At 37.6% G+C, this 15000-nt stretch overlaps 2 protein-coding genes across 2 annotated transcripts in view; one reads left to right on the forward strand and one right to left on the reverse strand.

Annotated features, from left to right (window-relative positions):
* Nucleotides 1-2285: 2285 nt before the first annotated feature.
* On the reverse strand, nt 2286-6465 carry LOC115224217 (chymotrypsin-1-like). The gene is made up of 6 exons (XM_029794995.2): nt 6313-6465; nt 5577-5736; nt 4769-4896; nt 3760-3894; nt 3520-3665; nt 2286-2532 (listed from the first exon to the last, which is right to left on the reverse strand). The coding sequence occupies exons 1-6, from the start codon at nt 6359-6361 to the stop codon at nt 2383-2385; spliced, it is 768 nt and encodes a 255-aa protein (XP_029650855.1). The 5' UTR covers nt 6362-6465; the 3' UTR covers nt 2286-2382.
* A 2279-nt stretch (nt 6466-8744) lies between these two features.
* LOC115224510 (chymotrypsin-1-like) overlaps nt 8745-15000 on the forward strand; it is a 6800-nt gene continuing 544 nt past the window's right edge. The window contains exons 1-5 of the mRNA XM_029795419.1: nt 8745-8793; nt 9284-9443; nt 12585-12712; nt 14449-14583; nt 14679-14824. Coding sequence (XP_029651279.1) covers nt 8745-8793; nt 9284-9443; nt 12585-12712; nt 14449-14583; nt 14679-14824 — 618 coding nt within the window. The remainder of the gene's footprint in view (nt 8794-9283; nt 9444-12584; nt 12713-14448; nt 14584-14678; nt 14825-15000) is intronic.

Raw genomic sequence — 15000 nt, forward strand, 5'->3', positions numbered from 1 at the left:
TTCTATGAGAAGTTCTTCACCATCTAGGAAAGAAGTGCATATAGTTCTTACTTCTAGAATGGTAATTGGATTTAATGTGAGCTGTGGAATAGGAGGAACAAAATGAATGAATTTGAAATCACAGAGGGTGTCTAACGATTCAGTGGATGTAACCGATTTGGTGGGTATTTATGTGTTGCATAACTTAAATAAATTTTGTATGTAAATATGCAACTGTAACGAACTTTAAATCTAAGCTACGTAATTACCAGCGGCACTCTTCGAAGGGGAGATAAGGCTACTTTCACTTTACTGTCCGCTAATATACGGAGCTCAAACAGCAGGATATTTATTATTCAGTATTTTGGTCTGCTGAAGGCGACGAGCTGGCAGAAACGTTTGCACGCCGGGCGAAATGCTTAGAGGTATTTCGTCTGCCGCTACGTTCTGAGTTCAAATTCCGCCGAGGTCGACTTTGCTTTTCATCCTTTCGGGGTCGATTAAATAAGTACCAGTTACGCACTGGGGTCGATATAATCGACTTAATCCGTTTGTCTGTCCTTGTTCGTCCCCTCTGTGTTTAGCCCCTTGTGGGTAGTAAAGAAATAGGTATTTCGTACTTTTCACGCAGCCTCTAGCGGACGAACTTAGCAACGTTATCGTGCCTCCTTTTATAGTGCTTTTCGGCCAGTTTGCTACACTCACTCACTCACAATATGTGAGATTGTCTCGTGTCTGCTGCCACGCATCCTGAAAAGGGGTTATTCGATACTCTTATTTATTTGGAACTTGGTGTAATTAGTTCTCAGAGCTTGTTCTCGGGCGCTGCATATCAATGCCTCAGTGCATCCTTTCCGATTACTTTTTCTTAGCCATCTCCAAGTGTTGATCTTGTCTTTTCCTTCGATTTCGCTGAGGTATTGCCCATGCAGTGGTTTCATTATTATTATTTAGAAATTTATAGAGGACTAGTGGAGGGGAAGTGCAACGACTTTATCGGGGAGACTCTGTGCGCCGACGAGAATGAACTGGCTAGTCTGTTCCGAAGGACTTTCCGGTCGGGAACTATCATGGATAATTTCCAGATGTCCTTGGTCTGGAAGTGCAACTGTGGAGCGCTGCTGGTTCGAGACAAGCTCTACAGGCACGGATACGTTGTCAGACGGACTTGTCCGAGGTGCAAGCAGAGTGACGAAACCTTTCTGCACGCCATCGTTCAGTGTCCGGGCATTGCTGACTTGTGAGGTTACGTTGAACAGCTGCTGTCACGTGTGGGACGGATCCGTCTGTCGGCCGAGTCTGTAGTGATGACTGCACCGCCGCCATCCTTCAATCAGGCAGGCAAGGCAGTTTCCTTTTGCCTAGTGGCTGTGGCGAAAGAGGTTGTTTGGCGGACAAGGCTGAAAGGCATGAGGATACACACATTCCTCTTTGGTTGAGTTCTCATTGACTTTTCCAAGTTTCCCTTGAAAAGGAAATTGAAAGTGGTGAGGGGAAGTGCTGTCCTCGAGTGAGTTTATTGAAAGGTGGGTGAAAGTTGCGAAAATGGCAAGAGTGGATGGTATTTCTCTAAGTGTAGAGCTGTGAGTTGGAGAGAAGGAATTAGAGAGGGGATTTTCACATAGGGTTTCAGGGAAATCTCGGACAGTGGGGCTCCTCGATTATTCCTAGAGGCCTTCCTGTATAGGAGGGCCACATCTCTATCAGCCTCCCACCCCATACCGTGTATACTTTTTTCTTTTCATTTCATTATTATATGTAAACCACCACACTTTGTGTCTGCCTCTGTATTGTTCCCCACCCCTATCCTTCGCCCTTGTGGCAAATAAATGAAATCATCATCATTATCACCACCACCACCACCACCACCATTTGGCAGTATGTAGCTTGCTATTCTCTTTAAGTGAAATACACCGAAAAATGGCGACACAGCAGTCAAAACATCGTAAAAAATAGGGATTTTCATAAAAAAAAGCACCTTTTTGATGTAAATAATTTTTGGTGTTAACACGGTTCGATTTGAATTTTTTTCATCTACGGGATGAAGAGCAAGCTTTCTTCTATCATACTCTCAATTTTGGTCAACTTGCGCCGCAGGGTCTCGGAGGAGATAGTGTTAGTTGAAGGCTACCAAACCTGCCTCGCACAGACAACTTCAGCTTTATATAGAGAGAGATTTCTTTAAAACGAGTTACAAATGACAGACATATGTAAGGAATAAGACTGCGCTACTAACTCATGAAACAAACTTGAACACGGTGAAATAGGCGAAAATTCTCATGTAACATTGTAACAACAACGACCAAGATAAATTATTTTATATATTTATTAATTTGTTAATTCATTGTGAATAATATTTTAGCGACATTCCTTTATAAACAGAAATTTTCATTAAAGTACTTTTTACAGGTTACTATTGATCCAGTCTCGGAAATATCCGACATCGCTGAAAGCACTGACTTCATTATCACATTTATTTCCAAAGGATGTTACTCCTGCCAAAACCATTTGACCATTTGAGCTTGGACAATAAAGTGGACCACCAGAGTCACCCTGAAATAAAAAAACACAAACAATATAATTTTATATTTAATGAAATTATTAGATATTGACTAAAGCTAGAAGTTCTCAATAAATATTTCAGAAAATGAATTACTTGTTCAATATATTTTACAAAGAAATTTACTTGTAACGATAAGGAGTTCTCATTTCAAACACACACACACACACACACACACACACACACACACACACACACACACACACACACACACACACACACACACACACAACACACACACACACACACACACACACACACACACACACACACACAGAGGCTTCCACACTCATCCATTGATTAATCAGTCTGCCTGTCTGTTTGTTTTTTTGTACACACACATACACACACACACACACACATATATATATTTATGCATATCTGAAGAATCCACTAGAGTAGATGCAAGCACTAATATATTATTTATAAAAGCATGTGACATATTAATAAAAATCTGTAAATATAAAACCATCCAGATTTCTGAGTACCTTATTTCTTCTAATATATAATACCTGTACATCACCTCCAAACCTTCTAATATATATATTTATATATTTACACACACACACACACACGCACACACAAACACCCTACCCACCCACCCACATACACATACACACACACGCATATATATATTTGTATAAATCTCTCCTTCTTTATTTCTGTGTTCCTTTCTGCCGAAGAGCGTAGGCTCGAAACGTATGACTTTCTTACATCCCGAACGTTAAACTAATACATGTTGTTTACACACCCGTATTCGTCTTTTGTTTTTTGGTAAATTCTCACAATTTTTTTGTAAACACACACACATACACACACACACACACACACACACACACACACACACACACACACACACACACACACACACACACACACACACACACACACACACATATGACTGTTTATGTATCATTTAAAGAAATGCATCAGTTAGATATCGCTATAGGTATATATTCTATAATATCAAAATTACATACCTGGCAAGTAGATGCTCCACCTTGTCTGAAATCTCCGGCACAGAGAACTCCATCAGCAATTCGCATCCTTGACCTTCTTGTACATACATCATGGGGAATAGCTGGAAGAGCCACTTTGTATAATTCGTCAGGACTGTTTCCTTTAACTGAAAATAACACAATTGAATAATGATTAATATCGATTGACGATGATTAAATGGAGATGATAGGAACATCAGATGAAAATTTCATGATGCTTACATTGGAAATCTCCCCATCCAGCAGCGATACATCTTCGGGTACCAAATGTTTCTCCTTTACTGGCCAATTGTGCAAACTGGACACATCTACCTTCACGGACTGGCTCGCTCAATGTCAGTATGGCAATGTCGTTCTCTGTAAGGGTCAAATATACGTATATTTTAGCAGACATCTGAGCTAATTGTGAATCTATATGTATCTATTGCTATATACAGACATATATGATGTATATACATATAACAGACAATGTATGTATGTATGTATGTATGTATGTATGTATGTATGTATGTATGTATGTATGTATGTATTATGTATGTATGTATGTATGTATGCATGTATGTATGTAGTGAGAGGGGTGAAAGCACATGGCTCAGTGGTTTGAGCGTTAGGCTTACAATCTGGAGGTTATGGGTACGATTCCCGGATTGCTTTGAATGCACACACACATATATATATATATGTCAGTTATATTTATTCGAAAGAGGTGTATATGATATATATACATATACGATAGATATACACATATAATACATTGTATAAGATTGTATAACAGTATAATTAAGTTGTTTGTCGCAATGTAGATACTGCGAAATCAAACTCTAGTATCAACAAATGACTCTCTTATTGTCGTTGTCGTCGTCGACATGACCATAACCATGATTATGATGATGATGATCATCATCAGCATTGTAAGTTGCAGCAGATCTAGAGCTAGCAATAAGTACTAAGGAGATGTAATGCTTCAGTTCTGATGAGTATATCTTGAATGAGTATATTTTGAATATATTTTGAATGTTAGGAAAATGCAAAATGCAATGAACAAGAAAGAAAATATGTCGGCTTTTAAACGTTTATTACAGACAGACTGGATTGAAAACACCAAATGAGAGTTATCGTATATTGACACGAAATCGCAATTGATGAAACACCGATATTTACTGATATATGGTTGAGAGGAAGAAACAATTCATAAGAAAATATCTGAAGACATGATAATTGTAATACTCACGTATCAGGTATGGAGTATGTACGTATCCACCATGTTTCACAATTCTACTTGCAGTTGTTGACTGAGAACCAGGACTCCATTTGTTGTTGGAACCGATGTTTACTTTAACCCTTCTGACATTTCCTTCGCTAAAATCAAATCAAATATGGCGGATCTTTAGCAGGCAGTAATTTTATACTGCAATACGCTTGAAATTATCCTCTTAAATATTAATGTATTTGACCATTCATTAAAGTATTGTAACATAACTCGCTTATATTGCATTGTAATTATTAAACGTTGATATTCATTTTAATGTTGCATTCCGGCCATTCGTGTTATTAAAATATATTTATATAGGTGTTGTTGGTCTGAACGATATTAAACACAGCAAGTAAAATGCAGAGAGAGAGAGAGAGAGAGAGAGAGAGAGAGAGAGAGAGAAAGACACACACACAAACACACAGAAAGACACACACACACAAACACACAGAAAGACACACACACATACACAGAAAGACACACACACACAAACACACAGAAACACACACACACACACACATACACAGAAAGACACACACACACACATACACACACACAATCCCATTTGTTCAAGGCGAAAGTCATTACGTTCTAAAAGTATTGGAAACAAAACTGAATGTAAATTGTAGCGTGATATTAAAGCTAGTATATATGTTACTATTTACACCATCATCAAATTCTTTTTAACCTTTATATTATACAAACAGGGAGACTAAACTTTCTGCATAAACATCAAGTGATGTAATATAAAGATGTGAGAACGTAAATCTGTAATGTATATACTTACAGGCAGTGGGCTGCTGTCAATACGTGTGTAGAATCAATCAAAGTACCTCCACATAAGCTAATCATGTTATCTGTGGGTTGGTTAAATATTTGGAGGTGGACAATGGAAGGAAACTCGCAGTTTTGTGCTTCAGATCCTCCGACGATCTGTGTTTCTGGTGCTGAAAGAGAATCACAAAACGAAATAAATATATTGTTTGTTCCTTCTCGAGCCACGCTTGGCTCATAGGGCCGGTTTCCTTGGCGTATAGGTTCCTCACCTGGACGGGACGCCGGTCCGTCGCAGGTCAGCTGCAAGATGCAGGAGGAAAGAGTGAGAGAAAGTTGTGGTGAAAGAGTCAGCAGAAGTTCGCCATTACCTTCTACCGGAGCCGCATGGAGCTAAGGTGTTTCGCTCATAAACACACATATTGCCCGGTCTGAGAATCGAACCCGCGATCCCTCGACCACGAGTCCGCTGCCCTAACCACTAGGCCATGTGCCTCCACTATATAAATATATATTTGTAGCTAAATCATTCTTCACTGTCTGCGATATATCTATTGCTGAATTTTAACGGTTGTAATTTTGTAGAATTCATTAATTAATTAGACAAAAGGTCTTTTTCGAAAACTTTTTTACACATTCAATTTATATGTAGAATTTACTGATACTCGAATCAAAATTCATATCGGTAAAATAGTTTGCATCAATACCGGTTTTGAAAAATTCGCCTCTAGACGGGAGAGATGACTTACCAGCAAAAACTGAAGCAACCATAACAAGAAGACAACAGAGAGACAACATGGTGATTCTAGATGTTCAGTTATCTGTGTAGAATAATTCAACTGATGCTAGAGTTATGAATCGTGTGGTATTTATAGGTAAGTATCATTAGGAAAACGTCTTTGAGGAAAGAACAGCTGTAATTATTCATCAATGTTCGAACAATAAGACAAAGAACAACCGAGAATGTTTTAATGTAAAGTAATTTATGTTATGATATGAAATATATAATCAATACGATTTTATATTATGTCACTAAAGTGCTGTTCTAATTTCTATTGAACGAGTATTGTCATCTTTTGAGGTGTATTGTAATATCTTAAATTAATACATCTTCAAAATAGCTCCCATATTTCTATATGTACGTGAAATAAAAAAAAAAGGCAATTACCTTTTGTGTGATAGGATATATTTTATTATGTTGACCACTCAAATGATTACTATTGAAGATTGATCCACCTGAATATGATTGCATCACCTGTCATTTTGAAACGATGAATCTGTTTATATTATTGTTGTATAGTTATTTCTTGCTTAAAAATATTTCCTGTTAATTAATAAACGCAAATATGTTAGGATTAGTGCCTCCATCTTGATTGTCACAGTCACAACGTTTCGGCTGTATTGTCCTTCAGTCTGTTTAGGTTTCCGTTGCATTCCGTATTCAATACGGAATATATCGCAAATATGTTAGGATTAGTGCCTCCATCTTGATTGTTTTAGTCACAACGTTTCGGCTGTATTGTCCTTCAGTCTGTTTAGGTTTCCGTTGCATTCCGTATTCAATACGAAATATATGTTTCGAAGCGAATCTTTTATTAAATCCATGCCTGCACTTTGTATTTATTTCGATATCCATATTGGGACTACTCTCCCATTTGTAGGTGTTTTTACATGTGATATCCCTAGCATGGATCTTTCAGACAAGTAACAACACTTGAAAGTGCAGTGGATTAACCAGTGCATACGCTGTTATGTGATAGCTTCATTCATAGTCCTAGGTTAGCGATGAATACCATATAGAAACATTTGTTTTAGAAAGACTTAAGCGCTGTAATTTCCATTGGTTAACAATCTCACAAAACAATAAGGCAGGTTATAAGCGTTGATCAAATTCAAGTGTGGTATTATAATCAATTGGCCAAGGAATTCACTCGTTGTGTCGCTCAAGCACTCTATAGTCCAGTTGAAACAGAAAGAGAAAGCGACTCCACAATTAGGAGAATACTAAGAGGAGAAGATCTCAAATAGGGACAACAGAATGTAAACAATCTTGCCCCTTTGGGTGTAATAAAGGGTTCAGCTCAATATTCCAATTACGTTACGAAATACAACAAGCCCCTGGAAAAAGTTTGAAGGGTCCGACATTGTGACTGTAATCACAATGAGGTGGACAATAGATCGATCATATCATTCTATGATAATGATATTTCTCATCTCAGAAATTCCTTAAAATTCCTTAATTTTAGCAGAATTATAGATTCTATTACATTTATATATAGGTACCCAAATATTTCCGGTTTAGACGGTTATTACCTTGTGATTCCGTTTTAAAATTAATGTGCACGTCTTTGTTTAATTAGCAAGTTTTATTGTTAATACTAAATTATACTTTTTCACCAATTTCTGTCATGCTATTGATATGAAGAAATCTTGACTTTCGTATTTTGCCTATTACTATCTAATGGAGTAGGTATTTCCTATAACATGGACAAAAAAAAATTTTCTTAAGAAAATACGTATGAGTTTCTGTTCGAAACTTGTATTTTGTATTGAAGATTACGGAATGCAACAGAAACCTAAAAGACCGATGGACAAAACGGCCAAAAAGTTGTGACTATTACAACGAAGATGAGGACATTAGTCTCGACATATCTGCATTTATTAATTAACAGGAAATATTTTAAAGTAAGAACTCACTATACAACATTAATACAAACTGATCCATCATTTAAAAATAATTGGTGAAGAAATAATATTCAGGGGGATCATTCTTCAAGAGAAATCATTCGAGTGGTCAACGCAATAAAATATATCTTATCAGACAAATGGTAATTGTTTCTTATGTACATTTAAAGACATGGGAACTACTTTGAAGATGTATTAATTTAAGATAGTATAATACACCTCGAAAGATTACAGTACTCATTCAATAGAAATTAGAACAATTTAGTGAGATAGCGTAAAATTTATTGATTATATATCACACGATATCATAAATTACTCAACATAAAAGACATTTTCTCTTGTTGTTTGTTTTATTGTTCAAACATTGACGAATAATTACAGCTGTTTCTTCCTCAAACACGTTTTCACAATGATACTTACCTACACATACCACACAACCATTCAAGCATCAGCTGAATTATTATTGTACACTAATAACTGAACACGTAGGATTACCATGTTGTCTCTCTATTGTCTACTTGTTACGGTTGCTTCAGTTTTTGCCGGTAAGTCCTGTTTTTCCTCTAGCGGGGTTACGGTTTCGAATATTTCGAAGCTGGGGGTTGATACCGGCCATTTTACCGACACCAATTTTCTTACCCGTATCAGTAAATTCAGGACGCCATTATAGATCGTTAGCTCCTACACGCATTTTTTTCTCTCCTTATTTCTCTCCTTGTTTTCTTTTTTTCTGTGTATCTTTCTGTCGAAGAGCGTAGGCTCGAAACGTAAAAGACTTTTTCTATTTCTATTCCTGAGTGCTATACTAATACATTTGTTTGTTTGTACTCCACCTGCCTTCGTCTTTTGTTTATTTTCGTAAACTTTCTCAGTAAATTCTACATACATATCTAATGCAATAAAAATTTCATACTATTAATTCATGAAACCTACTAAATTACGACCACTTAAAATATAGCAATAAATATATTGCAGGCATTGAAGAATGGTTTATCTAGAAATATATATTCATTTCGTTTTGTGATTTTCTTTCAGCACCTAGAAGACGCGTCGGCGGCGGATCTCCAGCACATAACTGCGAATTTCCTTCCATTGTCCACCTCCAAATATTTGATCACCTTTCAGATAACAAGATTAGCTTATGTGGAGGCATTCTGATTGATTCTACACACGTACTGACAGCAACTCACTGCGTGTAAGTACATACATTGCAAATTGAAGTTTTCGCATCTTTACATTACATTACTTGGTGTTAAAGAAGAAAGTTTAGTTTCCGTGCTTTATAATATAGAGTTTGAAAAGAATTTGTTAATGTAAATAGCAACATATAAACTAACTAGCTTTAATATCAGGCTAAAATTTGCATCGAGTTTTATTTTCAACAGTTTTAGAATATACTCTTTTACTCTTTTACTCTTTTACTTGTTTCAATCATTTGACTGCGGCCATGCTGGAGCACCGCCTTTAGTCGAGCAAATCGACCCCCCAGGATTTATTCTTTGGAAGCCTAGTACTTATTCTGTCGGTTCTCTTTTTGCCGAACCGCTAAGTAACGGAGACGTAAACACACCAGCATCGGTTGTCAAGCGATGTTGGGCGGATAAACACACACACACACACACACACACACACACACACACACATATATATATAAATACATATATACGACGGGTTTCTTTCAGTTCCCGCCTACCAAATCTACTCACAACGCTTTGGTCGGTCCGAAGCTATAGTAGAAGACACTTGCCCAAGGTGCCACGCAGTGGGACTGAACCCGGAACCATGTGGTTGGTAAGCAAGCTACTTTATTTCGTTTTATTTGCCGCCGACTGGATTTTTTGCGAAAACATATTTTCTTTTTTTTTTTTTTTTAAATTAATGTGAGGTTTCAAACCTCTTACAAGAAGGAGGCACTAAAACCTCTTACTTAACATGTTTTTTAAGAAAGTTTCCAAAAAAGGGTTCAACACAAAGTTCAGAAAAGTTCAATAAAAACACAAAAAAGAACAGAAAGAGGGAGCAGAGGATAAAGAACGAAGGAAGTTCAATTCACGGCAACACAATTCGGCCACACCGGCAATCCACAAGAATACAGGTACTCCAGTCGCAACGCAAAACTTAATTCTTCCTGCCTTCGTACTCCTTGCCTGTGGTAAATCCAATGGAACTTCCTGGGCACGAACACAGTAACGCAAAGACAATTTTCACAACCAAACAAATTTCTGCGGAGGGGATACGTCTCCTCAAAAACACAATTCTCACTGCAAAGTGAGTCTTTTCGTACGACCACAGGAAGGTAAATGTCTGAAGCAGAGTGGAGACTGTTGCTCAACAAAAATTATTAAATATAGAGCAAAAAACTCCACTAAGCCCCCCCCCCCCCAATAAAACAAACGCCTACCTGTAGTCGAGCTTCAAACGTTCAATATTTCACGTCGAAAGACGTAACTTCCAAGCAGCACGAACTCTCCTGTAGTAAGGTAAGCAAGCTACTTACCACACAACCACTCGACTTTCACCATAAACAAGTGCGAATATTTAGATAAAGACTAGCAGTATCGCCCGGCGTTGCTCGGGTTTGTAAGGGAAATAACTATATAAGCATTTTTAGAGAGTTATAGCCAAAAAATAGCAAAAAATGCATTAAAAATGGAAAAAAAATTAAGGTAAATTTTTTTTTTAATCGTTGACACATCGTAGATATTTTTAGAGAGTTACTTCCCTTATATAATAGCGAAAAAATATGATGGTAAATTTTTTAAAAATCGTAGACTCATCGTAGACGCGCGCTAATACCCAGAAGGGCTCGATATGAATCACGACTATAAGATACCCGCTTTTGGTTAAACTGCACCGCAAAATGTGGGAGTAGTTAGGAATCTAAATCGTAGGAGACAGACACACAACTTCACTTTTATATATAAAGATATAAGCCACGTAGTTATATACACATACTTTGTTATATACACATTCTTAAAAGAAAATGTTATTTTGAACACAACATTTATAAAGAATAAAATATTTTTTGGTTTTTCTTTTAAACGGATGCATACATTTATTAATAACTACATATAAGTGCCGTCTGTTTATACATAAACACTGTTTCATACTGCAATTATATATACATATATCTATATATAATATTATATAATAAAATATATACAGAATATGTGTATATATTTATGTATGTATAAATATATACTGAAAGAAGCTCGGCTCGCCAATTAATACTACCAAAATTTAACGACAGAAAGTAAATTAAAAACCAATTTACCTTTTCTGTATTGTTATGGCAATTCGACCGTCGGTGTGCTTTTGCAAATGTGTTCGAATGGGAAGCGAGTTGTGCTTGGCGCCTTTTTTACAAATAACAAACACACACGTGTCTGTATGTGTGTATGTATGTATATGTGTATGTAGTTGTTTGAAACGTTTGTGTTAGTCACTGTCATATATGTATGTGGCTGCGCTTGTGTGTGTGTGTGTGCGTGCTTTAGGTGTACGTAGGTATGTGTTTTTGTGTGTGTCACTGAAGCCATACATACATATATACATACATAACCTCTCTCTCTCTTTTCTCTCTCAGTCACTCACTACAAAAAGTGAATTACTTTCACTTTAATCGTTGCACACTTGCAAAGAGAAAGGAGGAGAAATTAGGGTGATAGCGTCAGTGAAGCAGATCGTTCCGTTTTTGTGTGTGTGCGTGTGCGTGTGCGTGTGCGTGTGCGTGTGCGTGTGCGTGTGCGTGTGCGTGTGCTGTAGCCCACACTAAGAAAAGCACTTGACTTACACACCACAATGTGAGTTTTCTCTAAATTTTGCTTAATTGGGGTTGAAATTTTAAAAACCGGACCTGGCACGACCCGATTTATTCTACTCTTAAAAATGCTAGGTAAATTGTAATTGAAGAAATCCTATATTGTAGATTTCTATAAGAGACAAAGGGAGGCAAATAAAATCTGCCTTTTATAATAAGAGATATATATAATTTTCAACTTGAAAATATATTGAGTCGAATGAATGCAACCTTTCAGTCCCTGAACATTTTTTCATTTGTTGAGTACATTTGTTGAGTACAATTTACTTTCTATGTGCTTCATATCATTCAGACCAACACCGCCTATACAAATATATTTTGATAACACACACAATCCGATTTGCAACATTTAAAATGAATATCAACGTTTAAGAATAACAGAGCAATATAAGAGAATTCTGTTACAATACTTTAATGAATGGTCAAATACTTTAATATCTAAGAGGACAGTTTCAAGTATATTACGGTATAAAATTACTGTCTGTTAAAGATCTGCCATATTTGATTTGATTTTAGCAAAGCAAATGTCAGAAAGGTTAAAGTAAATATTGGTTCCAACAACAAATGGAGTCTTGGTTCTCAGTCAACAACTGCAAGTAGAATTCTGAAACATGTTGGATACGTACATACTCCATACCTGATTAGTGAGTATTACAATTATCACGTTTTCAGATATTTTCTTGTAAATTCTCTCTTCATCAATCAATATCGGTGTTTCACCAAATGCAATTTCGTGTCAATATACGATAACTATCATTTGGTGTTTTCAGTTCAGTGTTTCTGTAATAAACGTTTAAAAGCCGACATTTTTTCTTTCTTGCTCATCACATTTTGCATTATCCAAACATTCAAGATATACTCATCAGACCTGAAGTGGAGGCACATGGCCTAGTGGTTAGAGCAGCGGACTTGCGGTCGAGGAATTGCGGGTTCGAATCCCAGACTGGGCGATGTGTGTGTTTATGAGCGAAACACTTAGCCCCACGCGGCTCTGGCAGAAGGGTATGGCGAACTTCTGCTGATTCTTTCGCCACAACTTTCTCTCACTCTTTCCTCCTGCATATTGCAGCTCACCTGCGACGGACCGGCGTCCCGTCCAGGTGGGAAACATATACGCCAAGGAAACCGGGAAACCTGCCCTTATGAGCCAGGCATAATTTGAACTCAGAACGTAGCGACGGGTGAAATACCGCGAAGCACTTCGCCCGGCGTGCTAACGTCTTTGCCACTCTCTCTCTCTCTCTCTCTCTCTCTCTCTCTCTCTCTCTCTCTCTCTTTCCCCACTCTCTCTTTTACTATAGAGTAAAGACCTAATTCGGCCACTAACGATCATGGCATTGCAGCGAGTAAGTTCCCTTCCAAGGCGTAAGTCCAAGCAAGGTTGTTTGTGGAAGACCAGCAGTCACCCATGCATAACATTCTCGTCTCTCCCAGTCACCGATGTTGTCCAAGCGACAGGCAAAACCAGTAGAACTTGGCACTCGTGAAGTCGCAACTCAATTCTACAGCAGCGCGGACTGCAGCAATGCTCAAGAATGCAACACACAGCCCGTTCCGGGAATCAAACTCCCAACCTCCAGATTGTAAGCATAACGCTCTAACCACTGAGCCATGCGCCTTCACTCCTCCCACTACATACATACATACATACATACATACATACATACATACATACATACATACATACATACAAAAATACCCTGTTGTTGACGATGAAGTTCCAATGAAGGAGCCTTGAAGCTAGGTTAGAAACCGGCTCTTTCTCTATTGGCAAGAAATCTTGAAATAAAACTGAACAATGACACAGACATACATACATGCATACATACATATGTTATTTATGGCTATCATATAAACTTATTTCTATATTCCACGATTGTCAGTATATACCTCATACATATCTGTATCTACTATTGAAACATACAGGCGTAGGAGTGGCTGCGTGGTAAGTAGCTTGCTTACCAACCACATGGTTCCGGGTTCAGTCCCACTGCATGGCACCTTGGGCAAGTGTCTTCTACTATAGCCTCGGGCCGATCAAAGCCTTGTGAGTGGATTTGGTAGACGGAAACTGAAAGAAGCCCGTCATATATATGTATAAATATATATATTTATGTATGTGTATACATTTGTGTGTTTGTGTTTGTCTCCCCAACATTGCTTGACAACTGTTGCTGGTGTGATTACGTCTCCGTAACTTAGCAGTTCGGCAAAAAACACCGATGGAATGAGTTCTAGGCTTACAAAGAATAAGGCGGTGCTCCAGCATGGCCACAGTGAAATGACTGAAACAAGTAAGAGAGTAAAGAGAGTATATATATATATATTCTTAATTAGTTCATATGCCTGCCTAACATATACGTATATTTTACCCTCAAAGAGAACGACATTGCCATACTGACTTTGACGCACCAAGTCAATGAAACTAGATGTGTTCGCTATGCACAATTGGCCAGAAAAGGAGAAAAATTCGGTACCCGAAGATGTATCGCTGCTGGATGGGGACATTTCAAACGTAAGTATCATGAATTTTTCATCAAATGCTCCTATCATTCTCAATTTAATCATCGTTAATCAACATTAATCATCATTCAACTGTGTTATTTTCAGGTAAAGGTAAAAGTCCTAACCATTTACATAAAGTGTCTCTTCATGCTATTCCCCATAAAGTATGCAAAAGAAAGTCGAAGATGGAAATTTCTGATGGAGTTCTCTGTGCCGGAGATTTCAAACGAGGTGGACCATCTACTTGCCAGGTATGTTATATTGATATTATAGGATGCATGTCCCCAAATGATGGCTGTGTGGTAAGTAGCTTGCTTACCAACAACATGGTTCAGGGTTCAGTCCCACTGCGTGGAACCTTGGGCACGCGTCTTCTACTATAGCCTAAGGCCGACCAAAAGCCTTGTGAGTAGATTTGGTGGACGGA

The sequence above is a fragment of the Octopus sinensis genome, linkage group LG25 (assembly GCF_006345805.1).
Source record: "Octopus sinensis linkage group LG25, ASM634580v1, whole genome shotgun sequence".
NCBI classification, from domain to species: Eukaryota; Metazoa; Mollusca; class Cephalopoda; order Octopoda; family Octopodidae; genus Octopus; species Octopus sinensis.